This window comes from Pogona vitticeps, chromosome 11 (assembly GCF_051106095.1).
Source record: "Pogona vitticeps strain Pit_001003342236 chromosome 11, PviZW2.1, whole genome shotgun sequence".
In the NCBI taxonomy this organism is placed as follows: Eukaryota; Metazoa; Chordata; class Lepidosauria; order Squamata; family Agamidae; genus Pogona; species Pogona vitticeps.
This window is the reverse complement of record NC_135793.1, coordinates 18410455-18437669: the sequence shown is the minus strand read 5'-3', so window position 1 is coordinate 18437669 and position 27215 is coordinate 18410455. Positions and strand designations below refer to the sequence as shown.

The 27215-nt window shown below is 46.0% G+C and overlaps 2 protein-coding genes and 1 long non-coding RNA gene across 13 annotated transcripts in view; 1 reads left to right on the top strand and 2 right to left on the bottom strand.

Annotated features, from left to right (window-relative positions):
• Positions 1 to 15345, bottom strand: part of TMEM255A (transmembrane protein 255A) — an 18671-nt gene extending 3326 nt beyond the window's left edge. Inside the window, exons 1-8 of one of the 2 annotated variants that reach the window (XM_072981247.2) lie at positions 15214 to 15345; positions 13327 to 13469; positions 9792 to 9854; positions 6335 to 6424; positions 4624 to 4686; positions 3033 to 3121; positions 1238 to 1397; positions 795 to 938 (exon numbers count right to left, since the gene is read on the bottom strand). In XM_072981247.2, coding sequence (XP_072837348.1) covers positions 795 to 938; positions 1238 to 1397; positions 3033 to 3121; positions 4624 to 4686; positions 6335 to 6424; positions 9792 to 9854; positions 13327 to 13469; positions 15214 to 15283 — 822 coding nt within the window. In that variant the 5' untranslated portion in view covers positions 15284 to 15345. Of the gene's footprint in view, positions 1 to 794; positions 939 to 1237; positions 1398 to 3032; positions 3122 to 4623; positions 4687 to 6334; positions 6425 to 9791; positions 9855 to 13326; positions 13470 to 14722; positions 14795 to 15213 lie in introns of those variants that run through there. The other variant, XM_078380578.1, reaches the window with a different exon arrangement.
• ATP1B4 (ATPase Na+/K+ transporting family member beta 4) overlaps positions 15209 to 27215 on the top strand; it is a 27328-nt gene continuing 15321 nt past the window's right edge. For 2 of the 10 annotated variants that reach the window (XM_072981241.2, XM_072981237.2), the window contains exons 1-2: positions 19123 to 19458; positions 24097 to 24161. In XM_072981241.2, the coding sequence (XP_072837342.2) occupies positions 19287 to 19458; positions 24097 to 24161 (237 nt within the window). In that variant the 5' untranslated portion in view covers positions 19123 to 19286. Of the gene's footprint in view, positions 15338 to 16167; positions 16454 to 19122; positions 19718 to 23542; positions 23857 to 24096; positions 24162 to 27215 lie in introns of those variants that run through there. The other 8 variants (XM_020813413.3, XM_078380576.1, XM_078380577.1 and 5 more) reach the window with 8 other exon arrangements.
• LOC144584446 (uncharacterized) lies at positions 20875 to 21479 on the bottom strand. The gene is made up of 2 exons (XR_013538683.1): positions 21444 to 21479; positions 20875 to 20966 (listed from the first exon to the last, which is right to left on the bottom strand). It is a non-coding gene; the product is annotated as an uncharacterized LOC144584446 (long non-coding RNA).

Below are 27215 nucleotides of genomic sequence, written 5' to 3'. Positions count from 1 at the left end.
GAAACAAACTGGACATGAAATTCTATTTCAAAATACTGAAGTACTGGACAACACCAGCAATCATTACGTCAGACTGCACAGGGAAGCCGTTGAAATCCACAAACATCAGCAGAGCTTCAACAAAAAAGAGGAAAGTGTGAAGCTCAACAAAACTTGGCTCCCAGCTCTGAAAAATACAGCATGCAAAAGGTCAACGAACTCTACCCAGCCACAAGGACAGGGGATCACTACACACAAAAGAACAGCTAATGACACCCATCAACTACAGCTAATGACACCCATCAACCACAGTGACAGATAGTCTCTTCTCCTTAGCACAACAATACACCCACAAAAACACACTAATCACTCATCTACAAAAAAGACAAAAGCCTATCTCACAGCCATAAATACTGCACTCCCAAGCCAACTACACCAGAGCACAGAGTGCTGTCCTCTGAAGATGCCGGCCACAGAGACTGGCGAAACGTTAGGAAGAACAACCTTCAGAACATGGCCAAAGAGCCCGAAAAACCAACAACAACCATTAGATCCCGGCCATGAAAGCTTTCGCAAATCCAAAAATATTATTTGCCTGTCCAGTGCAAAGAACTGAAGCCAATCTCCAGCAAAGTCTCCCCTCCTGAAGGACAGATTCTGGAGCAGGGCTAGGTAATCGGTGGCCCAAGGTCAAGGACGATGGTATTCAGCATCCCTGATACCCAGAAAGAGAGTGGAGCTGGCTGACGAGTTCGCAACCTTTGAAAACCAGTCCTCTCTTAAATGAAGCCCCGCCTCCACTGGGAGCAACCTACCTGGAAGTCGTATGCTGAATACGGGGGCAGGTGTGGAGTGCTGTGATAACATGCATTGTAGGATGTCACCTGGGGTCTTGAGTAATAGGACACTGCAGGCCGTGGGCTTTCAACGGTACAATTAAGGGCTGGGAGTGAAGGAATCTGTGGAAATAACGGAGAACAGAAAACTCAAACCAGGTTGCTGTCTGCCTATTCAAAGGGCAAATGGAGACAAAAAAGTTGCAGGCCAATTAATGAGCCAGCATGAACCACAAAACTGGCAGTCTGTCCCCATATCTCGTAGTAAATCACTGGTTTGGACTACAGTTGGGAAAAGTTACTTTCCAAAAGTAGTTCATTCCTGCTTCTATCTTTCCATTTGCCAGGAGCCCTCCTTCTATGACAAAATGCTCAAACCTGGGACCAACGTTCCCTTTTCCCGTCCACCGAAATCTGCTTACCATGTCTTTAAATCCGCCCAAAATAGCCGCGGTGATGATCCCCAGGAACAAGCCAATGATGTTCAAGATGGTCGCCGACCAGAGCAAATGGTAGAGGTGGATGATGTCTTGGCAGCTGCTGACGTCAATGTACTCGTAATAGCCGCCAGAAATCTCCACTCTGCCAAAAAGAAACATGGGTGTTTAAATAAACTGCATGGGATACCAACAGGCTCAGGGGCCCCAGAAGGCAGCGCGTCATGCAATGGACTGCCTTCGATGCTGGACGAGAGAACCTCTCGGCTTGGGCCCTCTATGCTTTTCTCCACAGGATTTAAAGTTTGCCTCTTTAATTATTTATTTGATTTATATCCTGCTTTTCCTCCGAGGCTGTTACAAATATGGGCCAGATCTGGTTTGTGGTAGGGCACTTCGCAGGTTGGATAAAACTTTGTGGGTCTCTATGAGCCATGAAGTTCTGCATGGAGCAAAAGGGGTGGGGGTGGGGAAGAGGGGCAAAGACCATCCCACAGCACTCACCCGCCCTGCCCGAGGAACAACCTGACTCACTAAAGTTACTGTCAAGCACAAAACCCAAGCTGGCAATATCCTTTTCCCCCACCATGGACAACATCTTGTTGCTTAGCATAGCAAATGGCACTAGTGACTCGCTAGCGTTAAAGGCCGTCAGGTGAAAACAAAAGAGAAATAAAAAAATAAAGATGACAAAACCGTGGTGGCATCTTAAAGACTAGCTGTTCTATTTTAATGTGTGCTTTCATGGACAAGAATCCACTTCTTCAGGCTCTAGATAGCATTTAGGCTTTCAGGTGCCACAACATTTTTCTCTTCACTTTTTATTTTTGTTTTGTTTTTGTCTTTCTTCCATTTGCTCTGCTTTTTATGTGATTTGTCTGTGCCATCTGTAATTTGTAATGTTGCTTTTAATGCTTTTTTTTGTTTTGTATTATATTTGTTGTAACTGTCCAGAGTAGTGTCTTGGCACTAATGGGAGCGGGATATAGAAGGGAGGGAGGGAGGAAGGGAGGAAGGGAGGAAGGAAGGAAGGAAGGAGGGAAGGAAGGAAGGAAGGAAGGAAGGAAGGAAGGAAGGAAGGAAGGAAGGAAGGAAGGAAGGAAGGAAGGAAGGAAGGAAGGAAGGAAGGAAGGAGAGGGATGAGGAGAAGGGAGGAAGGAAGGGGATGAATGAGAAGAGAGGGAGGGAAGGAAGAAGGGAGGATGAGGAGGGATGAGAAGGAAAGGGATGAATGAGGAGAAGGGAGGGAGGGAAGGAAGAAGGGAGGATGAGGAGGGATGAGAAGGAAGGAAGAGGAGGGATGAGAAGGGAGGGAGGGAAGAAGAAGGGAGGATGAGGAGGGATGAGGAGAAGGAAGGAAGGAAGGAAGGAAGGAAGGAAGGAAGGAAGGAATGAATGAATGAATGAATGAATGAATGAATGAATGAATGAATGAATAAATAAATAAATAAATAAATAAATAAATAAATAAATAAATAAATAAATAAATAAATAAATAGCACAGACTAACACAGCTACCTATTCTAAAACTGCAACTATGTTAAAGTAAGCTGCAGCTGGAGAAGGCCCCTCTGAATCAATGGAATTTACAGTGGAGTTGACTCACAGAATCTGCACTGATTAAATGGGCCTTCTCTAGTGCAACTGACTACAATAAGCACCAGAATTTTGGCCAATGATTGCAGGGTCAACCTGCAAAGAACTGAAAAACAAGAGGTTCTTTTAAAGTATGTGTGTTTTATGCCTATCTCCAGCTCCACACTGTTCTTGTGACCCTCACCTTCCACAATTGTACAGGTCACAGCAGAAACAGGTGTTGGTTTTGATCTTCGGCATGCAGGCGCTCCAGTACTGGGACTGGCAGATGGCCTAGGTGAACAAGAAACATCTCAGAGGTGTTTTGGGGAATGGCCTTCTCTGCTCCTACAGGAGGAACATCTGCTAAACTTCTTAAAGAACCCTTCCACAACTTGGGAACCACCCTAAGTGGATTACAACTCCCATCACCCCGTGTTGATGATGGGAGTTGTAGTCCAAAAGTTGAAAGGCCCTCACTTGGGGAAGCTTGGCTTAAACTAATCCCACATTCACTGCTGGCCAACCTCCGCACAGAGGGTGAGGAGCCCGGGCCTGTTTCTGACACTGTTCTGCTCAAAGCAGGAGGTGGTGGGTCCAGGTAGATCAATACAGCTCCCTCTAGGAAAATCATCATCATCATGATGTTTTCATCCCTGCATGCAGACATCTAGCATGCCAAGGAGAAGATTAGACTAAAACACTTTCCCTTGAGATCTCCTTTCCAAGCCAGCGAACCTCCCAGCTTGCTTCAATGATGTAGAAAAGAAAATGTATTTCTTCATTTGCTGTTTGTAAGAAATGGATTTCTTAAGGACTAGATGGGACTATTTCTGCCGTCCAAGCAGTGGTGTAGTCCTCAACTAGGAGTGCAGGAGATAGATCCTCATGATATATTCCTTCAATAAGGTAAATCCAAAAAATGCAGGGAAGCTAGATTCCATTTTAATTATTTATTTATCCAATTTTTTATTTACAATATTTTTATCCTGCCCGTCTCCCTAAAACAAATAAAACAAGTAATATGATATTTGTTTGATTCTTTTAAATACGTGAATACAATGTTTTTAGCTTTTAAATGTTGTATTTTAATTATGCAAATTGCCTTAAATGCTTTTTAAGGGGAAAGGCAGGGTAAAACTATTTTGAATAAATAATAAAATAGATCTGCCCTCTTAACAAATCTGCAGCATGTCTTTTGTGAAATTAATGGCTCTTGATTGCCTACTCAAGGCTAAATGGTCTCCGGATTAGAGGTGGGCACAAACCGCCGGTTCGTTGGATGGCCAAACAGGTGCTTTGCAGCCCTGCCTCCTCCGGCAGGAACCCACTCAGGGCAGCGCTCAGAGGAGGCAGGGCTCCAAAGGCCCAAACACCTGTTCGGCCATCAAACGAACTAGCACGAATCACGAAAACAGCCATTCATGCCCATCTCTAATCCAGATACTTTGCATAACAAGAAGAGTAGCTTGCAAAAATACAGTGGCCCTTGGAAAATCCATTTCTCTTCCCAACTACAGCAAGCATTGCCACTACCTTGAGGTTTCTCTGTACCCAAGTCTCTTGTAGTCAAGAGACTCAGAAGGTACAGGGAAGCCTCAAGGTAGTGGTGGCTGATGTCAGAGACCCTCTTCCTCTGATTGTTCTGGGGTTCTGATCCAGCCAGCCTTGGCTCCATCACACCACTCAGCCCAGACAGACACAAGTGTTCACCCGGGTCCCTCCTGTTCGGCACCTCCAACGGAGACTTTCAGCTCATCATGTACTGCATGCAATGAAACAATACAATTACCTACCTCTGGTGAAGCCATATTTTTCGAATAGTAGTGGCACCGTCCTGCATAGAGTGGCCTAAGATCCTGTAAACCAAAAAGGGGGAGAAATAAAGGGTTTTTTAATTTAAGGAAATTGGGGGGGGGGGAAGTAATGTTCCAACCAGATGCATTTTCTATCAAGATGTCAGAGAGAGAAAAAGGCCGGCCCCACCATTGGGCAGAGGGAGAGAACTGTCTTAAGCAGTGGATACAGGGAGGGAGGGAGGGGCTACAAGATGTTGGAAAGGAGAAGTTTGTGCCCGTGGTCTGGCTTTTGCCTTTGGTGCTTTATCGGGAGAGACTGGGAGCGGACGAACGTTCTGAGGCCCCCGTCAGGATCTCTTCCCAAGAACGTTCTGAGGCAGGACCCATCCCGTCCACAGAACGTCCCATCCGCCCAATGGCAGAGGGAGCTTCTGGGCAAGAGCAGCCTCCAGAACAGATCTGGGCTGTTCTCAACATAAAACACATGTGAAGGATAGCCTTAAGGATTCTTCTGACAGCTACCTCCAGAGGGAGGAACTATAAGCATAATATATCCCTTAGCTTAGCTTGCAGCCATGATCAGGGTGGAGTACACCCTCCGTGAGTCATCCAAGTTCTGAAGAATTATTTTTCTCCACCTACAGACATGCCCTCAGCAGCTGCTCAGGAGGAGCAACGCTAACAGAGTGGAAAGCAACTGTAGTCCAACGAAGTAACTTTTCCAGTACCCAGACTAGATCTGACTGGACTGCCACTCTTTTCTTCTCTCATCATTAGCTGCTGTCTAAGTTTGATGGGCGCTGCTCTTTAGCAACGTCAGGAAGGTCCCAGCTTTCCTGCCCCAGATTTATACAGGTTGGAACGAAAGGGCTGGACTTCCTCTCCAAGAGTTCAGTGGTCACAAACCCAGTGGCTGTTCCGATTGTTGTGTGTGTGGAACAGAAACAGTTGTTTTCAATTCTGCATCCAAGCCATTCAATTTTCACATCAAGGAAAACTGAATTCTGTGTCTCATATAAAGTAAGCAAATTGACACAAGAAAGTTGCATTTTATTTTGATTAATCAAACAAACCCAAAATATTTATCTTCATAATTTATCACCATTCTTCTAGTTAGAGAAAGAGACCAAGAGGAATGCTGGAATGACTGGGCAACTCCCAAAAGTATTAGTCTTCTGTCTGACATCTTTCTGAGTTGTTCCTGTGAATGAGGTAGGAGGACAGTCTGTAACACTTCCGAGCATCTATAGGGAACCTTTTCTTCTTTTCTTAAGAGGGCCCTCTTAAAAACCTGCAAATGTAGAATCGGCACCACTGACTAGATGGTTGCCTTTCTTTCTTATGTTAGCTTGGGAAAAAAACCTTTAGGATATTATTTTAAAAACAGAAAACCTTAAAAGCTTACACTGTGTATAATGGCACACAGCCCTATAGCCTGGGTTGGAGCAGCTCATTCTGCCTTCTCCTGCTGCTGCATGTGTCAAACAGGCCTTGTTTGGCTTGCTAAAATAATCATGCATGTCCTGCCGTGTCCATGCACTTTCAACTTTGTTGTTATAAAGACCAGGGCCTTGCTTTTTTTAAAAAAAGCCAAAATGGAGACTATCAAGACCTTGTAATCTACACCCAGATGTCTTACTGTACATTCACCCTCCTGAAAAGGGTGGAGAAAGCGGAGACTCTCCCACAAACCTAGTTGGGTACTCACTATGTGTCTGGCGGCAAAGACCCCATCCACAATGGCACAGCAGAAGGCAGCGATGACACCAAAGCTGATGAAAACGATGGACGCGACCAGCTGTGAGGAGACAGAGAAAAGTCTATGCAACCATCGGCTTCCATACAAATTGTGTAAGAAAACCTATAGGTTTCACCAAAAGCAAGGGCTCTGAGCTAAAAGAAACCTTGGTTTTTCCAGAGTTGGGGACCCCCAGTTTTCACCTCACAAGCTGAGCTCTTTCCATCCTTGAAATCAGCAAATCGGAACATTCCCATGGCCTCAACATCTAGCAAAACTTCCATGCCTCTTCTCTCTCTCTCTCTCTCTCTCTCTCTCATACACACACACAAACACACCCTTTAAAGCAGTGGTCCTCAACCTTGGGCCTCCAGGTGTTCTAGGACTTCAACTCCCAGAAATCCTGGCCAGCAGAGGCAGTGGTGAAGGCTTCTGGGAGTTGTAATCCAAGAACATCTGGAGGCCCAAGATTGGGGACCACGGCTTTAAAGAACCACCTGTCCTGATGAAGGCTTCAGGAGAACTTGAAAGCTTGCACCCTATTGGGGCACTACAGTCGGTCCTTATGCAAAGCATTCACTGCCCCTGCCTGGAACTCCTAAGGAATGGATAACCCCCATCAATGCAGAGGTCTTCTTGGAGAAATGCTAAGGCCTTCTTCGAAGCTCATAAGGAGCGCATTCTGAACGATGCCTGAGGTTGCCCACATGCTTCCACATGCCACTTTGCACATCATTCAATGTGCATATTTTGCTCCTTTCTCAATTACACATTTTCTGGGCAACAGCAAGTTAAGTATCCGGCTGGGGAGTCAAGGCTGGTGGTTCTGTTTCCCCAGAAGAACCATCCTGGGTGGCCTTGGCACAGTCCCCGAAGAAGGGAAAGGCAAACCCCTTCTGAGCACTCTCTGCTTAGAAAACCCTGAGAAGGGTCGCCATAGTTCAGAACTGACTTGACAGCACAGTTATTTACTAGGTTACAACACATGTTTGATTAGATATGCTTGTCCCTTTTTTTATTATTATTATGGTGGTGGCCAACCACCACTGACACCTTTGCTAGAAGGGCAACTTTTCAAGAATCTCAGACGATATGTTGATGGGGAAGCTGGTGCTTAGGAGCTTTCTCTTCTACAAAAAAACCCCCTGCAGAATGACCGGTGTTCTCTTTGTCCCAACCCCGCATGGCCAGTGGGGGCGGGTTGCTGCTGTTCCTGTTGTCCAGTGTGGGGCTAGTGATGGCGGGGACAGAAGGTTGTGTGCCCTGACGTTGTAAGACAGAATCGGAATTCTGGAAGCACAACGGAGAATGTGACACGGAATGGAATGAGAAGCGAGCCACTCCTTCCGGACGGGACTCCCACAGCCTGGCCGACTGGTCACAGAAGGAAGATACTAGGCCCCACCCTTGCCTGCCCCCCCGATCTACCAGGACTCCCGCTGTTCCACCTGACAACCTGGCGGCTTCCCCCAAGGTATTCTGAGATCACGTTTATGCTAAGTGTGGGGAACCTCCAACCAAGGGCCAAATCCTGCCCTTTTGGGCTTCCAAACTGGCCATCTCAGTTTTTCCTGACGGCCCCACCTCCGTTCCCAAGACACCGTTCTTCGGGGGTTGTACAGGATTTTCCCTGCCCTGAAAGACTAAACACTTCTAAAGATGCGTTGCTGGCAGCAAGAGCTTTTTATTAAATTATGCTGGCATTTTTGCCCGCCTTTTTCCCCCCAAGCCTGGCCAGCCACAAAAAAGTGCTCCCTAAAGCCCTCCCTAACACCCAACGTGGCCCTTGGGTAAAAGAGGTTGACCACTCTTCATTTATAAGCTGCTTTTCTAGAATAATCAATGGTTTGTGACATTTAAAAAAACTGCTAAGAACATGATTTTTTTTTAAAAAAGCGAGCAAGCAAGAGGGCAGAGAAAGTTAATCAACTAATTGAAGGTATCAAATATTTCATGGCCATCTGATAGAGACTGAAGTTACATAATGAAACTACAAGATTTAGGTTTGGGGAAGTAAGAAGTAAAATGACAGGCTATTTCTCATTTGTATACTGTGCTTTTCGGCTGAGGCTCAAAGCAGCTGGCATCCATTAAAATCTAACGGCAGCCTTTTCTGGATGCTCCAAAATGTCGGTATGGCCCTCGACCCTACCTCTCAGTCCACGGCAGTTGATGACATAGCCCAGGTTCTAGGCTTTTCCCTGTGAAAGGGGGGGAGGGGGCTTTGCAGGTAAACTCACCTGCCTGGGGACTTGCTGATCATCAAAACAGCCAACCCATGAAAGCCTTCCCTTCACAGAGTCAGGCTGACTGGTGCGAGGGTCACTATCATGTCATCTCTTCCTGAGATGCACCCAAGTGGAATGGCTGCCTATAGAGGGAGTTGGGTTGATGATCAGCTGAGCTGATGGATGGGGAACCTTTCCTCTGATGCAACCAGGTATGCATTTAGCGCCGTCTGAGTGTCTAAATAACCACTAGGCTTGGAATCATGCTGGACTCCTTCCTTCTCTAGCTTAGGCTTTCTGGCCTGAGAGGGTGGCAGCTCTTTTGAAGGAGCTTCTGTTTGAAGTCAGTATTCTCAGCTTGAAAGGATGCTGCAGCATGTGAGCCAGTGTGGTTTAATGGTTACAGGGTTGACTGTCACCCTTTGGCAGGGTTTGGTGGAATCTCTCAGCCAACACCACGTATGGCTAGGTGAGGTAGGCAATTCTGGAAGATGTCATTAACTTTTCTAAGCTCTGGACGACATAAGAACGTGCATATGTGCCAACTCAGTATCATTGGTTTAGCTAGCCTAAGGCTCTCAGCTCTGAAGCAGCATTGGTTTTTCAGCACCTGAGAGAAAAACTGAACATTTTTCTTCCACTGTCCACTTGACCCTTTGAGTTAGAGAGGCAAGAACTCAACTTGACATTTTCTCCGTTCACATAAACCAGCCATTCTACCAGTGAAGTAACCACAGCTCAATACAAATGCTAGTTACTAGACTGGGACTTTAGTCCAGTAGCCTTTCTTCCGTCATGGACCGTGTATGTGGGATTTTTTTGTACACAGTCTACTATCCAAATAATGACTGAAGATGTTCTTGGCTTCACCAAGCTTCCAGTATTATGTGTTTTGAAGCCACGCCTAGGTCTGATTCGACTACATTTCTGCATCTCATCAGAAATGCAGGTCAATACACTGCTGGCAAAATTCTCATCAGTTTGCAAAGCAATAACAGAAGGAGGGTGTACCAAGTGGATTATACTTGTGATGGCACTGAGACCCTATCATATCTGTTCCAAGTCCAATAATCAAGGTCGCTTCAAGCGGTTTTCAGCCCTCTGAGCTAATGTGCTTCCAGAACAAGGAAATGCACGGCAGCCATAAACATGTTTTCTACAAGGAGAACCTGACAGAACTTCGCCGCTGTTGAACTTACCATTTGCCTTTTATTTTCTATCAGATTTGATCCAATAATTCCAAGAAATGACCCAAAGCCAAGCTGAAAGGCAAAGATTTAAAAAGTTTTTAAAAGCTGGAAATCATTTACTTTAGTCAGATAGCACAAGACAGAAAAGGAGAGGATGGAGAAAACACACCCACACTCACAAATACTTCAGATAAGACTTTAACTATTTAAAATGTTCCCCCTTCTGCCCACACACAAATGAAAGAGGGACTCGGGGAAAAAACACACATCACCACTGAATTTTTATCACCATTATAAATCACTCATGCACGATACAACCAGGAGCATTTACAAATCAGACAGTGGACATAAAAATGTGTGGGCCTCTGCAGATCGAGGGATGTAGCAAGGATCTTAGGGATGCTTTACATATTGGGAGCAGCCCAAGTTCACTACCAACGGATCTCTAATTGAGCCAGTGACTAAAAGCATAATAAATCTTTGGGGGAAAGCAGAGATTCACCTTTAAATCAGTCTAATTCAAGGACAGTTATGTGTAACTCTTTACATTTCACGGATTGGAACTTCCACTGTTTCTTACCAGATAGTTCAGTGGTTTAAGTATCTGGAGCCAGAGGCCCAGAGTTTGATTCCCCACTGGCCCACTCAGGGATCCATATAGGTCTCTTACTCCCTTTACAAAAGCAAAAGGCAACTGCTGAGATACATACGTCTACGGAAAAGTAGACAGATCTATTTGTTGACCATGGTAGCTGGAAGCCACTGTGGAAAGGGACTTCAGCCTTAGGAAACAGATCAAAGCCTGTTATCTAGTTGCTGTTCCCCATCCTGTACTCCATGTCTCAATTATGCCAGTGCAGTGGTGGGGAGGCCTGTGAGCAACCCAGTGGGGCTCCATTGTGTGGGCCGGAATCAATCTAAAAGCTAAAGGCACTGTGGTGGCTTGAGGTTTTCTTTAAATAACCCAGAGAGAGTGGAGGGCATTGTCCACAATTCTGTCCTGTGCACTAGCATTTTGAATAGAGCCAATTCAACTGAAATGGCTCGTAGCTTGAAATGGGCACGAACTGGCAGTTCGTTTAACGTCCAAACCAGTGTTTTGGTGCTTCAAAGCCCTGCCTCCTCAGGTGGGCAGCCACTCAGGGGCAGTGCCCAGAGGAGGCAGGGCAGGAAAGCCAGAGGCAGGACCACGTGGATGGCCATCTGAAGAGCTGGGGGTTATCTGTGGACCTTTTAGCCCCTGCCCTTGGAACAGGGACAATTAAACACAGTGGGCAAAATCTGAGGACCTCTTCTCCAAACCCTGGGATCTAAACCGAGCCAATGAAAGAATGAGTAAATAACTCACTCCCTGGGGGGTGAGGGGGGAAAGGTGGGAAATCAAAAGTGGCTGGATGTCCACCTCCTGTTTGGTTAAAATAGTTTTGCTTTATTTTCCAAATGGTAAACCTTTTTTAAAAAATGTGAGACGCCAAATGGCAGGGTTTTGGGGTGTGTGTGTGTCATTTTTCCCTATGGGGTGGATGACAGATAAAGCTCAGTGGCTGCCCTATATGGCAAGCTTTGGCCACATGAGGCTCACAAAACTATTAAGGCTTGCCCCTGGCCTAATTATACATGAAGCGATCAACCTTCTAAAGCTAAGCAGGTCTGGCTCTGGTCGGTGCTTGGATGAGAGATGTGTATGGCCTCGAGCTTTTAGGGGGTTTGATGGTCCATGTAACAAACTAAGAATGATAGCCAGCATTTTCCGTCAGACCACACCCACCTACCAAATAGCAGGTTAAAAACAACGAGCAAAAAAACATTTCAAGTTGATCGTAGCAGAACAAAGATGCTCCCAAGTCAGAATATATATTTGATCCAGGAAGGATATGGGGAATTCACAGAATACCCTTCTATTTTAAGCATGTGTTGAGCCACCTAGCCCCTGACTGGTGCGTTCTCACATGTACGAAGTCAACTCAGGTCACCGTGCCTTTTCAGACAGCTTTCATTATTTTAAAAAAGTGGATTAAAGGAAGTTGTTGAGACACATTCAAAGTCTTTAAGTGGACCTGATCCATGCACGGCACAAAGGCAAAGATGTTGGCACTCACAGTTTATTGCAGACGTGAACACCCCAAGTAGGTCTCCCTTAGCATTCGGCACCCACCCAGATGCAACCCATTCCACCGAATCCGTTCATTCAGCCAGTGGCCAAGGATCCCGTAGCTAAAATGCTGCACATGCTTGATGGTGCCAGGCCAGTATCTATTACTGTAATGCAGATCTTGGGAAAGTATTTGGGGAGGGCGAGTACAACTCCGCCTCTCCCCCCCACTGCATATCCATACCATTGGCTCAAAGGTGTCATATTCACACAAGCAAGCTGACAGCTGGGTTGAAAAAAAGCCACCGGAGCCATCTTGTTCCACCTATCCCAAGACAGCTAAGGAAACAGACTAGATCTTGCCCCCAAAATCTGTATATTTGCAAGACAAAGTGGCCTGTATTCTGGGCAGTGGACTACCTAGAGAGGCTCTCCGTGTTAGGACTTACAAGCTACCCCTGTCTGCAAGGCTTCTAGGGCGTTTTGGAGAAAGCAAAATGCATGGGCAACAATCTACCAATTTAAAAAAAAAATTGCTCACAACAAACACATTCATTGGAAAAATGCACCCAAGCACGTTCTAATCAATGCAAAAACCTATATATATCAGAATAATCACATGCAAACAAGCATACATGTTGGGGAAAAATAACATTAATTTAAATTCATATCTGGGCAAGAAAAAAACCTGTCACATTCCACAAATACAAGAGCAGGTGATATTTTTATTGAACCACTCAAAATCAAGCAAGTTGCGAACTTTTGGAGAGAAAATTCTACTTCTTCAGGCTTTATGGATAGTGCAGATAATTTGTACTTTGTTTTTCATACAGTTCTTCTGCACTGTCCATAAAGAGGCTGTGTTAAGCCTGAAGAAGTGGTATTTTCACCACGAAAGCTTGCAGTTTCTTTGATTTTGAGGGGTCCAATAAAAGGTATCACCTCCTCTTGCATTTGTGTAACCTTGGTGTGTAACTTGAGGCTTTATACAGCCTTCTCCTTCTTCTGTCACATTCCAGTATAGATTTTTTTAAAAGGCTCACACAGTAGTATAAAATGGTAGGAAATCAAGGAACACAGTAAGAAAGAGATTGACCATTTTTCATATCCCTGGCCTTTGGGGCACAAGACACAGAGTGTTGATTGTGCTGGCGTGATCCAGCCTCTGTCTCTTAAGACAGGAAAGAGAATCGTGTGGGATTCCAGATCTTAATGGATCACCACTCCCATCAGTGGTAGCTGCCAAGAAAAGGGGAGAGGTGTCGTTCAACATGACCTGGAGGACCACACATTCCCCGCCCTCCCTTGCCTTAAGGTGAGAAAATAGTTAATTGCAAAATGAGCAGAGAGGAATATTTAAGACCCTCCTGTGTCAACCATTTGAGGAAGCTGCAGACATGTCATAAAGAGCCACAAGGGTTTCCTCAACCTACCTAGGAATTCTATACTTACAATGACCCCGGGGTAATAACCTCCGACCGACACATTCTGGGTCCGTGTGGTAGCTGCGAGGCCAACAGTGAGAATCAGCAGAGACACAATGAGGAGAGTCACCGTTACATAGAGGGAATTCTTCTTCCTTCTATTGAAAGACCCTAAAGACACAAACACAGAGAAACACACATATGTTAGAATCTGATCAGCCCAAGAACAGAATCGTTGAGGCAGACCAGCTCCTAGATATTCTTCACATTCTGCAAAGCTTCTTCGGTTGCCTCATGATGGCTCACTTTTGCATCCCAGCTGTAGGAGCACAAAAGCTTTTGACCTTCTTCATGCACTTGAGAAACTGGGCCACCGTCCAGGAACACCTGGGGCAAGTCTAACATGTTAGTCTAATTTGCTGCTGTTTCAACAGCCCGTGCTCTTGGCACAAATCTGGATATCTGTTCTCAGAAGGAAGCCCTGTTGTCTTTAGTCAGACTTGGTCCTGAGTGTGAGTGCCTGGGAGGGGACCTGCCAGCTGCCACCCAAACAGATCCATTTGTGGAATGAGAAATCTCCAAAATCAGGGAGGCTTCCTCTGCCAGAACAAAGGTGCTTAAGATCAGACTGCAAACTGGAAATGTTATCTTTGGGGCTACCAGCTTCAGATTCACCACAGAGGCCCATTCAAGGATTTAAAAGAAGGGGAGGACTCAACAAGCATAGACCCTTGGAAGGAGAGAGATCGTGTGGTGCCTTGGTTGTGGCAGACTAAAGGAGTACCCACAGAGCCTTGCAATTCACTGTGTGACTACTGGGCAAGAATGGGTACCGTTCCCCCGAACCCACCTCACAGTCAACAAACGGGCTTGATCAGTGCCTGGATGGAGAGTCCTTCTGGGCACCTGCCAAACCTTTGAGGTATCAAAGTCTGAAATAAGGAGCAAGGAACACCAGCCTCTGCTTCGCCTGGACCCAGTCTACGTCTTCCCTTGCATCGGCACTCTCTAACAACGAAGATCTGCCTTTTCCAGCCCAGCCTTCTCCAGCAGCATAGGACCACAATTCCCATCCACCTCTTATACATGTAGACACTGGCTATGGATGATGGACACAGCAGTGCATCTGGAAGTGCGGAGGAACCCCGTCTAGGCTGACAGGCAGAAGCTTTCCAAATCCCTTCTCATGGATAAAGAGTCTTATTCTACCTTAGGAGGAAAGGACAAAGTCTGGATGAGGGTGTTTGGGCAGGCAAAGAGTGTGTGTGTCCCCCCCCCCGCTCCCCCAAGAGAGCCATGGCCCGCGCATCCGAGGAGAAAGGCCGGGGGGGGCACTAACGGTTAGTTCATCGCTCTCCTCCGCTTTTCCAGCCCCATCAAAAGGAGATCGGGGTGGCAGCTTGAGCCTCCTTCTAGCCCCGCACCTGCTTTTCCACGAAGAGGGCCTGAAGCAGGACAGGCTGCCAGGATGCCGCCCACTGCGAGGCAGCTGCTCGAACAGGACAACCCGGCCCGGGTGGGGCGGCTTTTAAACGAACCCCCGAGCCCAGCAGCGATGGCTTTTCAGAGGAGACGCGCCCGGATGGGAAGCGCCGGGGCACCTCTCGCTCCTCCGGGACCCACGTAGAGCAGGAGGCCGGGGCGGGAGAGGGGAAGGGAGGGGAGGGAGAGCGGCCCGTCCGGGCCATCGGCCACCCCCTCCTCTCGCCCCCCAGCGAAGGCAAGCGGGGCGCCTTCCTCCTGCCCCGTCCGCTCCGCCAAGGGCGCACAGAAGCGCCCCCGTTGCGCACGGCTCCCGCGCGCACAGGGAGGCTGCGCCGGCGGCCCTTTGGCCCCTCGGGGGACCCCCGTCCCCTCCGGTCCTGAAATCCCCCCCAGTCCGCAAGGAGGGTCCCCGCGCACGCCAGGGGCTCACCCACGGAGACGGAGAGCGGGATGGCGCTGGCGCGGGCGGAGCGCGGCTGATGAGTCAAGGCCTGGCGCATGGCGGCGCGGCGCGGCTCGCTGGCTGGCCCCTGCCCGGCCCGCTTGCTCGCAAGGTGCGCCGCGGCTAGCCCCTTCCCCGGCCCCTTCCCCTAGGGGGGCTCCTCATGCTCCGGGCGGCCGGCAGGACGGGGCCCGGGATTCCCCCTCCGGCTGGCCACAACGCCGACCTTGGGCGCTTGCGCAAGCCGGGGAGGGGAGCCGCCCGCCCGCCCGCGCCGTCCAGCGGCGTGCAAACCCCCAGGAGAGGAGGGAGGCAGGCAGGGAGGGAGGGAGGGCGAGCGGCCAGGGTGCGGGTGGGCGAGAGACCCCCTCCCTGCAAGAGGGAGCCCGGCGCCCGCCACGGGTAGGGGAGCGTCGGCGGCCTGCCCGCGGGATGCTGGTGGTGCTGAAATCCCCGCTTCCTCGCAGCCTTTAAAGGCGCAGGAGCCCCGGCCTCTTCTCCAGGCGGTGGCCGCCGCTCGCCGCGGCTTGCGCTCCTTCCTCCCGAGCTGTTGGGATGCGCGGGATCCTACGCTCGCGGGGACCCGCGCTCCGAGGATTCTTAGTAGTAGGGTGGACTCTAGAAAGCAAGAGGGAGGCTCGGGCGTCAGGCGGTGGCATGGTTAAGACTAGGATCGTCCCCACTCGGTGGGATCCCGGAAAACCGCGCCAGCAGAACCCGATCCTGACGGAGAGGTTCACCCCGCCCCCCTCCCCACCGGACAGGCTGGAATCCCGGTCACGTTTAGTAGCTGCTCGGCCTTCAAAACGTTGCGCGAACGCGCGTCACAGTCCGAACAGCCGGAGAAAGAAGGATTAACAGGGTTCACAAAGTCAGGGAGCGGCGGAGCTCCCTTGGGGGGTTGTTAGCAGTAGAATGAAAGGTTCCGTCTTTAAAGCGCAGCAGTAGTTTTCTTTTCTTTGCTTTTCTCCCTTTGGATTTTGTCTGCGTAATTTTTGTCCAAAACTTCACTCCCCCAGCTGCTCAAAAAGTCTCCCAAGTCGATGGGATGCTGTTATAAGAATAACCAAGAAAACAGAAAACAAACAAAAAACACAAAACTCCAAAACAAAGAAGCATCGTAGCATCTTTAGGGTGAACAGTTTTATTTCCGTATCACTTTCCGGGGGGGCTGAAGAATCTGGATGGTAATCCATGGGAGCGATTGGGCAATTTCTTCCTTGCAAAGGTGACGCGATTCTTGTGTTTCTGGGTCTTCTTTTATTTCAATTTTGCTTTGTTTCGTTTCGGGTTTTGCTTGGTTTTGTTATTTGATGAAACAGACTCGCCCTTACCTCTCTGAAATCGGCTTTTGTAGGATGACGTGAATAGGCCATCTTCATTGTTATCCTTATTTTAGAGTCTCCAGCGTTGAGCAGTCTTGAAAAAAACCTGGATTTGCACATTGATCTGTTTTGTTTTTTATTTTGGAAATTCCCAGTTGATACTTAAAAAGGATTGGCTCTGCGGTAAGAATTTGATACATTTGTTTGTCTTTCTGCAACTTCTCCCTGAAGCGAGAGACACACACGTTAATGTCGGTGGGGAGAAAACATTGCTCCTTGGTAATTAATTTCTGCAAGGAGCAAGGTTTGCCAGCTGAAGCCCATGTAGAGATTCTGCTCGCTCCTTCCAGAGGTGGTAATCCAGAAGTAGAACCAAGTGTCAAAATGTTGTTGTTGTTTAGTTGTTAAGTCATGTCCGACTCTCCGTGACCACATGGACCAGAGCATGCCAGGCCCTCTTGTCTTCCACTGCCTCCTGGAGTTGTGTCAAATTCATGTTGGTCGCTTCGATGACACTGTCCATCCATCTCATCCTCTGTTGTCCCCTTCTCCTCTTGCCTTCACTCTTTCCCAACACCAGGGTCTTTTCCAGGGAGTCTTCTCTTCTCATGAGATGGCCAAAGTACTGAAGCCTCAGCTTCAGGATCTGTCCTTCCAGTGAACGCTCAGGGTTGATTTCCTTTAGAATGGATAAGTTTGTTCTCCTTGCAGTTCAGGGGACTCTCAAGAGCCTCCTCCAACACCACACCACAGCACAATGTCAATGATAAGGCATATTTAATTGGAAAAGCTGCCCCATCTCAAAGCCACTTACATCCACTTTTAACCTGTATTAAGAATTGGGCTCATGTCCACCTAAACATAAATGTGTCAATTTCTCTCTCTGAAATTGACTGACATTGTCTTTCTTCCTATAGTGTACTATATTTACTTTTGATTTCCAGTTGTATACATAGATTTAAAAACAACAACCCTGTTCTATGAACAATAACAGAATTATACATTAAAGACCACGGTGGCAGTGAACAGCTAAAGGGCCACCAAAAATAGAATTCATTGAAGACAGTCTTGTGAGACTGTGTGTTTTAAAGAACCCAAGGCTACCGTATTTTTAGCAACTTTTTAATTTATCATTTTTTTAAAAGATTTTATTTATTTATTTATTTATTTATTTATTTATTTATTTATTTATTTATTTATTTATTTATTTATTTATTGGACTTATATACCGCCCCATAGCGCTACAAGCACTCTCCGGGCGGTTTACAATTTAATTATACAGGCTACACATTGCCCCCCCAGCAAGCTGGGTACTCATTTTACCGACCTCGGAAGGATAGAAGGCTGAGTCAACCTTGAGCCGGCTACCTGGGATTTGAACCCCAGGTCGTGAGCACAGTTTTAGCTTGCAGTACAGCGTTTTAAGTTAAAAATAATGAGCAACAAAATAAACATTTTAGAATACAACAGTGTAATGAAAAAGTTATCTACAAGATTCAGCTATGAAAAGCAGCATTTAGGGTCCAGTCCTATAAGCAAGGTCTCTGTTCAAGAGGAGCAAGTCCCACTAAGCAGGAGAAGAAGATACAAAATTGCAGATTTTTGTAGGAATTTGGCCCACTGAAGCCAAGCCAAGCCAAGCCAAGCCAAAAACTGCAAAAGCAATGTATCACCTTTATGATTAACAAATTTATTTCAGTGTGAACTTTCTTTAGACGTGTGGAACTGAAAGAGATTCCCTTCTGAATAGACATGTACGTATATAAAATATATACATCCTATGTATACATACAGTACTGTGAAGCTAAGAAGTCAGCTCTAGAGAATGGAATCAGGAAAGTTATTATAAGGAGATCTTCAAGTTCCCAGTGTGCATCCTTCTGGGTCACCGTGCATAGAATTAACCTTTTAGGAAAGGAGGCTGAGACAGTTTCTTTGCAGAATTGTGGTTTAAAATATATATATTTACCCTTATAATTGTTTTGGGTCTCACTTTTCGTTAGATTCTTAAAATAAATAGCACAGTACATGCCAATACTTTTTAAACAGATGTGGACAGAAGAGAAAATAATCAGGAATTAATAATTTCCAGTTTGTTTGTTTGTTAGCAATCTAATACTACTAATAATGGACTGTCAAGTCAGTTCTGACTTACAGTGACCGTTTTGGGGGGTTTTCTAGGTAGAGAATAACTATTCCCTTCTTCTGGCAATGCCCTGGGACTGTGCAGCTTGCCCAAGGCCACCCAGGCTGGCTCAGCTGGCAGGAAGCACAGTGGGGAATTGAACACCCAACCATTGGCTCCAAATTCCTAAACCACTTAGCTATCCAACCGGCCTATTAACAAAAGGAGCAACAAAATCACACACACACACACACCCCATTATATGGCTGAAGAGAAGAAAGCTTGGGGTAACGGAAGTGCTTTCAGAAGTGCTTCCAATCCTATGGAAGGATTGTGACCACCGTTCATTTCTAGGATTCACAAGCTCTGAAATTTGAAGATCTAAGTCTATGTCTTCGGAATCTCAGGATTCTCAGAAATGTAAAGTAGATGCCACCAGCTAGACCTCTGTCCACCATTGACTCAAAATAATATTTTCCATCCAGAAGAGGGCAAAAGAGAGCTTAAGAAGAGAAGAGGGATCAAACTTTGCTGGCCGGCCTTCGTGTAACATGAGGTGGTGAACCGGTGCCAAGAGGACTCAGACCAAAATAGATTACATTTTGGAAAACATGTCCCTCTCCACCCTACGTTGGAGAGAGTGTGCTACTTCTCGTGGCTCTGCACCAAATATATTTTTAATGGAGGCAATGATCTATTTGAGGCTTTCATGTTGGGGGGGGGGTGAGGATGGCTGTAAAGATACCACGGTGGGCTGGAAAATGACCTACTTCAAGCAACAAGGTTGGTGTTTGGCTGGCAAGGAGAGAAAAATGTGAAGCCATGTTTTTAGGAGGTGAAGGTGGAGAGTGAATGTTTGGGCTGGAAATTAGCCAAAAAAAAAAATCTGAGCCTTTCGACAGCTGCTGTGATGGGGCAACCTACCTTAACAAAAAAAACAACAAGTGATTCTGTCAAAAAGGTCACAGGGGTGTCACCTAAATGCCAAAGTCCACACATCAGTTGATCCTGTGGGGAGGGATGTCAGAGAGACCCAGACGTGGTAGGGGTTACTTTTGGCTTGTTGTTGAGTTTGCTATTATCAGAATTTTGAGATATTCCTTTCTTCGATTGCACTGGCTAAGGACTTCTGGGGGTTGTAGCCTCTCTTCCAGTTGCATTTCCAAGGTCTGATGCTGTAAGTGTATTTTTATCTTGAGGTGCACAGAGCGGTGAATTAGCTGCTTATGGATTGCTGTTCAAAATGTTCGGAAGCTAAGTAGAATGACATATCCCTCTGCTCCTAGAGAATTGACATGACAGCACATGATGGTGATGATTGTTGTTGTTGTTGTAAAATAGGAGGCACAGTCAATCAACATTATAAAAAACATTGATTGGTATTGTATAACAGATACTGTAGAAGTTTTAACCAGAAACCTAAGTATCTGTTGAGTATCAGCAGAGTATGCTGTTCCTAGTACTGCCGTTTTTTGTAGCTCTGATGGTGTTATTTCTGAGATCTGCAACTGCTTATAATACTGTGTGAAATGTCTTGATATTGTTCCCAAAGCCCCAATGACTACGGGGACTGCTGACGTGTGTTTCATCCACAAGCGAGATGTTTCTATTGCCAGGTCTCTGTACTTTGTTAGTTTTTCCAATTCTTTATCTTCAACTCTGTCATCCCCTGGAATTGCAATGTCAATGATCCAGACATTTCTCCATTTTATTACTCCTATGTCTGGTGTGTTATGTTCAAGGTGTCTATCAGATTGGATCTGGAAATCCCATAGGATCTTGATGTCATCAGTTTCTGACACCTTCTCTACCTGATGTTCCTATAGGTTTTTGGAGGCTAGGAAGTTCTATTTTTCACATAATGACCAGTGCACTATTTTTGCCACCTGATCATGTCTGATTCTGTAATCTGTTTGAGCAGTCTTTGGACATTCGCAGTTCAGGTGTGACACAGTTTTATCTTTTTCTTGGCAGAGCTGACATTTGCTGTTAGCATTAATTCTTTGGATCTTAGCTTTCATCACATTGGTTTGGAGTGCTTGTTCTTGTGCAGCAAAAATCAAACCTTCGGTTTCTTTCTGAAGGGCCCCCAGTTTTAGCCATGCCCACACTGAATTATAATCATGCTTTCCATCAATATTTCTCAGGTGCTGTCCATGTAGTGGTTTATTTTTTTCCAACTGTTTAATTGGTTTTCAATTTATTGTTTCTTACGATGAATTTTTCTTTCTGTTGTTTTCCATTTTCACTGCCTTTTAAATTTTTTTCTCTACTTATACTAATATAATCATCTGCTTTTTCTCTACTTATACTAATACAGTGGTGCCTCGCTTAGCGAGTGCACCGTATAGTGATGTTTCTGTATAGCGATCCCTTTTTCGGGATCGCCATACGGAAACATACCCGATCTTCGCAATGGGGAAAACCCGCATTGCGAAGATCGGGTATTGCGGCGGCCATTTTGGAACCGCCGAACAGCTGATCGGCGGTTCCAAAATGGCCGCCGGAAGCCCGGAAATGGCTGCCGACAGCCGTTTTCGCGCCCTGCCCTCACTTAGCGAGGGCGCAAAAATGGCTGCCGGCAAGGGGAATCCTCGCTGAACGGGTAAGTAAGCAAGGTATTGGAACGCATTAAACTAATGCGTTTCCCCTACCCGTTTAGCGACGATTCCGCATAGCGAGGGTTAATCCGAAACGGATTAACCTCGCTATGCGGGGCACCACTGTATAATCATCTGCTTTTTCTCTACTTATACTAATATAATCACCTAGGCTTCTTTTTTGCTCCTCTACTACCTGCTGTATTTGTCGTAATCCACGGCCTCTGATTTTTTGTGGTAAATATAATCTGTCCGCATCACTTTTTGGATATAGTGTATGATGCATGTTCATTAGTTTCTGTGTTTTCCAATCCAATTCCTCTCATTCATTTCGAATCCAGTCTATTATTGCACTTATAAGTTTAGCCACTGTAGCATCTTCAAGCATTTTCTCTTTCCAATCTTCTGTTGATGGGTATGTCCCCATTTTTCAGTTCTTAGCCATTATTGGGTATTTAAAATTTTCATTACTTGATAGTGATTCTATAATATTGCTATTTTTAAACTCTGTTCCATCTAGTTTTTTGAGCTTGCCACGGTGTATAGACAGAGCCCATTTGTCAATTCCAATTTCATTTGGATATCTTCACTAAATATTCACACTGTGTTTAGCAGTGATTCTGTCTCTGATTTTAGGTCATCCATGTATAACAGATGATTGATTTTGCCTGCTTGTACTGAAATATAGTACTCTAATCCAGTTTTATTTAAAATTATTGACATGGGAATTAATGAGACGTTAAAAAGCAATGGTGACAAAATCCCCTTGGAATATTTTCCTTTGATGCTCACTTGGCCAATTTTTTTCACCAAAGCCTGTTAAGACAATGGTAACTGTGCTATAGATAAGCTGGTTTATGTCCTTTGGCGTGTTGGTTGGGATTGTCATGACTGCTCCATTTGCATCTGTCAATAGATCTTTTACTGGTTTACTTTGTAATTGGTGCAAAATGGGGTGCCTTTGTCTTTCTGTGTTTTGGTTAATACAGGTTTCTATTTTTCCCCTCAGCAATGTCCGCCGTTCTGTCAACTCATGAATTTTAGGTTGTTCCATAAGTTGTTCCTCTATTGACACATCTTCTTTCACTATTGTGTCTACCTCTACCCTCCATTTGTCTTCCATACTATGGTCATTGTTTTGTGTTGATTTTTCTTTTGCCACCTTTTCTAGTTCTTGAAATTCTAGTTTTGAAAACATTTTCCTCCAAATGATAAACTGTCTCTGGTCCATTAATTGTTGTTCAGTTATGTTACTATTCAGGTGTTTTCTTTTCCAAATATCTATCATTCTTTTTTTGAAAACCACAAGCTGTTGGGTTTGCCTTGTAATAGCATTTCATAATTTCTTGATTTTTGATGGTAGTTCAAGTTTTGCATTTACGTTGTTCCAGTAGCTTTGCAGCAACCTGCACTGGTTCCTCAACAAGGGTCTGCTGAGTCCTGTAGCCCATTTGTTATCAGATTTCCAGGGACTATAGCATCTGACATGATCCTTGTTGACCCAGATGATGACCGAGCTGGTATAAATTTCTGTTTATTTCCTCTCATCGTAATTGATGGTTGGTGGACAAAATTGGTCTGGCTTCTCAGCTGAGACCTGTCTGGCTTGGGAGACCCTTCAGTCAGCAACACAACCGCCAACATAGCTCTCAACCTCACTGAAGCATAAAAGCCCCTCTGCCCCAATGAGGCCTGTATTCTTGGAGGGGACAATGATGGTGGTGATGATATGGCCCTGCACTCTATTTCACTCCAAAACCACAACTCCTGGAGCCTTCCAAGAACTGTGGAAAAGATCATTATTTAGTAGCTGATTCCCAGGTTTGAGGAGCAGGACACATGCGGCCCCTCTGTTATGTCTTGCCCGTCCACAATATAGACTCCATCTCTGTATCATCGAGCTAAACATCATCACATAGGGAAATGGGGGGTGAGGGAAAGGCTAATTCTCAGAGGCTAATTCTTGGAAGGCTAATTCTCAGAAAGGCCCTTCTCAGAGCATGGCTGTGAATGATGGGACGTAGTCCAGCGAGTCCACAGTGCTGCTTGGCTTCTGGTCTGTGCCGTCCCTCTTGGCTTCTCTCCAGGGACCTTCCGACGATTCTTGGAATTGGAGATGGTTGGGAAACATACCCGGCAGAATCCCATCCCTGGTCTGTCTGGGAGCAAAGTCGTGTATACATATATATAGCAACTCCCTGACAGCTAAAGAAATTTTGCAGGCATTCAGACAAGCCCCCACCCACCCACCCCCAGTGACTGACAGCAACATATTGCTATATCTCACCTGTCCCCTTGCTTAGGATCTGGCTGTTCTATAATACCTCTTTAAACTCCTCCCCATCCTCTCAAGGCAGAGACAGCTACGATTCCTTTCACTGGGAGATTCTCATCTGTACCAGGGAACGGCTGCCATGGACCACAGCCTTCGTTTGTGACGGTGATCTGATTGCATGCCCTCAGCTACCCGATGAAAGCAATCTCTTTATTGGTCTCCTGCCTCTACGCTCCTTCTTCTCTGCAGCGTCGGAAAAGAGACAGCACTCCTCACCGGGCAGAAGCAGGGAAGTCCCCCAAAGAGGTCTTGGCCCTTTGTGCTTGATTTCCCTGATAGCAGAATCTGCTTTTCGGTCAAAAAGCAATTGCCGAATGTCAGAAGAGAGGGTTTATTCCAAAGCGGTGGAGGGGTGGGGGTTGAGTGCAGCTTTTTGGGGTTGGCAAACATATGTGGTAGAGAGAGCGTGACTTCAACCCACAAGTGGATCGCCTGCCATACTAATTACAGTATCCCCTTTCCCCTTCTCCTGCATTTGGTGCAAAGCCATGGAAGTGAACACCACCTCTGGAGGTGCCAAGGCCCACAGTGGGAACTATCAACAGAATCTGGTGAGTAGGCTTCCCTTGATGGGATCTGAGGGACAGAGGCACAGAAGATTTACCCAGTGCAGGGCCAGGCTAACTACGAGGCAGAGTGAGTCATTTACTTGAGGCAGCAAATTGTGAGTTTCATGGAAAGAGAGCAAATGATTATTTCTTGACTTTGCTACTATGGTATTGTTGAGGCCAAGGAAGGCGAGAGTTTTGCACACAGGATTTTTGACCTCATGTGTCAAAGGAACTCTGTGCATTTTGGTGGGGGTGGTCTTCTTGAGGAAGACCACCCATTTGCTCCTCAGGACAGGGCCAGTGCAGAATGACAGTGACTGCCTTGGGCCTTTAGCATGCAGAAAAGATTTTCCACTCCTTTCCTCCCAGAGGCAGAGAAAGAAGTGTAATAACGCAGTCGGCAAAGCTCAATTTTTCAGCTCTCAAAAGGGAAAGGCTATCGAAGAATCCGGTAGTTCAAAAAGAGAGAAGGAGCGAAAGCATGAACTGATTCGTTGATACAAACAATTCATCTGCCCATCATCGATTCAATCAAGGATTTGCACAGGGTTTGTATCAAGCAAGCCTCAAATGGAAGAGTGGCTCACTCAGATGTTTTCCCCATAATCACCCATATACATCCTTCCCTCCCATGAGCTCGGTATGGTTTGTAGGAAGATGCACCGGGGTTCTGCCCCATCTGGCGTCCGCTGATCATTTCTGCTTGTTGGGTACCGGTCTGTATAGGTCAGAATGGGACACGCAGAGGCCCTAAGCTGTGTCAAGTTTGAGATGCTGCCGGGATGTATGATTATAAAAGATCTGGGGGAATATTGGGATATACGGTATGTAGATATACCAATTTGTTAGTTAGTTATTGGTGTCTTGCAACATTTGCTTAGTGGCCTCTAAGTAGATATTTGGTGGCCTCTGAATGGTCGTTTCTTCAGCTTGTGCGTGCTTCTGGCATAGCATCTGTACTGTAGAACATCTGGTTTCTTGCTAGAAGAGTCTTTGAAGCTTTCGTGTGCGTGCATGAAGTTCTAAGATATGAATAATAAAAATGTTTTTTATAAAAACCATACTGCTCACACCAGTACAGCCTGATGTGTAGATGACCAAAGATGGAATCAAAAAGAAAATTCCACCCTGCAGAACCATAATGGGTAATAACTTAGGGTCCAAGTGTTTTATACCTTCTCCCTGAAGGAGATGCCTCGACTCACTTCTACACAAGTGACAGGAATGTTAAGGAGCCCCTCTCCTTTATCCGAGCATCTTGATCTGTGGTGGTCAGGTTGATAGGTGTCTCTCGTGCAGCATCTTTGTTGCTGGTTCTAGAGGCTGGTTCCCTGGATGCGTTTGCTGTATATCACATGGGCGGTTCATTCCTGGTTTGATGACTCAGCGTTTGGCGATTTTTTCGGGATCCTCTATGAAGGGATACCACGGAAAGGCTGTGTTGTTTGAGGTCATCTGAGGTGATGCGGATGGTGATCTCCTACCAGTGGTGGCTCCTTCACACATCCGAAACATCACTTGTCGGCAAGCAATGAAGATAGGTGTGACCCCACCTGCCCACTCCCCAAAATAGTACTTTGGACTGCATTTTTGAAATAAAAATGAATTGTCTGCAGGAAAGCAAAAAAAAAAAAAGGAATTTAAAAAATGCCACATCGGATGGCTGTGGAAAGATTCTGTTTTAAGAAATGGACCTTTGTTGGCACCGATTTTGACTTTCTAGGCTAGAGAGAAGGCTGTGGAAGGAGATAGCAAACCTTTGGAGTGTTTGAACAAGATATGATTTTTTAAATACATTGTAAGATCATGCTTTTCCTGTTGCAAATGTCAGCAGGAAAGAAGATTCTAACCCCGCAAGCATGGCACAAATGCACCCCAGAGAGGTCAGGAGGATTGGAGGTTCTCTAACCTGTCCCTCTACAGCTCTGTTAGCCTGCAGCTTCCATCATCCCCAGATTTCATGACTTTAAATCAAGCTGCTTCAGGCTGGCAGAAATTATAATCCAATGCAATAAAATGCTAGTAGGTTGAAGAACGCTGCTTTAAATTGTTTTCTATAAAGACTAGACTAGAAGCAGGAAATATTAGAGTACAGAGCCCAGAATCCTGGTACCATCCAGTGGAATTCTTTATGTTACATTGACATTAAACTCTTCAGTACAATGGCTAATTTTTTTAAAACCAAAAACCCCCTCTACACTTGAAGGTTATGCATGTTTAATGCAAGGCTCCACTGAGTTCAATGGAATTTATGCCAAAGCAAACGTGTGTATGGGCTGCAGTTTTCATTTGTAGTCTTAGGCACGCTTATTGGAAGCGAAACTCCACTAGATCCTACGATACCTGATTCTGAACAAATATGCACAGGATTGATCTGAATTATTTTCATTTAAGGGGCAATCCTGCTAGGATTAGACTACAGTCCTGTTCCGACTCAACCGGAAGCAAGACAGAATGGAAGGGGCATAGATATGAACTCATAGATGTTCCCATTGATTCCGTGGGTCTACTCTGATGAGGCCACTGAACCCAATGGGGTTTGCTAATCCACATTCATGTGTGCGATTGCTCTGCTAAATGGCTACCTCCCTCTGCCAGTGCCGTCATCAAAGGCACCAAACTATGTCTCAGTATGTTTCTATTTTAAACTTTCCTTTCTTTCCCGTCTCATGTGGCCCTTGCACTTTTGATCCGCTGATGGACAGAATGTCCCTCTCTGAAATCTTTATTTAAGTGACAGGAAGCTGTTCTCAGGCCAAGCATGCCTGGGCAGATCAGGTTGTCCTGGCTTGGCTCTGGCATCCAGTCCGAGAGGCTTGATTGACTAGTGGCAAGTTCAATGCTCAGAGGTAACCGGGCACAGCTCAGAAGGAGGGTCAAAGCACTGCAAGATGTGCTCCTGCAAAGGTGGAGGGGCAGTGCAGAAGGCTCTTCACATTAGATGATCTCATAGGGGTCTCTGACACTGACGCAGAATCTTTCTCTCTGGCCTGCTCGCCTACAAGAAAGGGGGGGGGGAAGAAACCGAGCACCTTTAAAGACCGTCACTCGTTC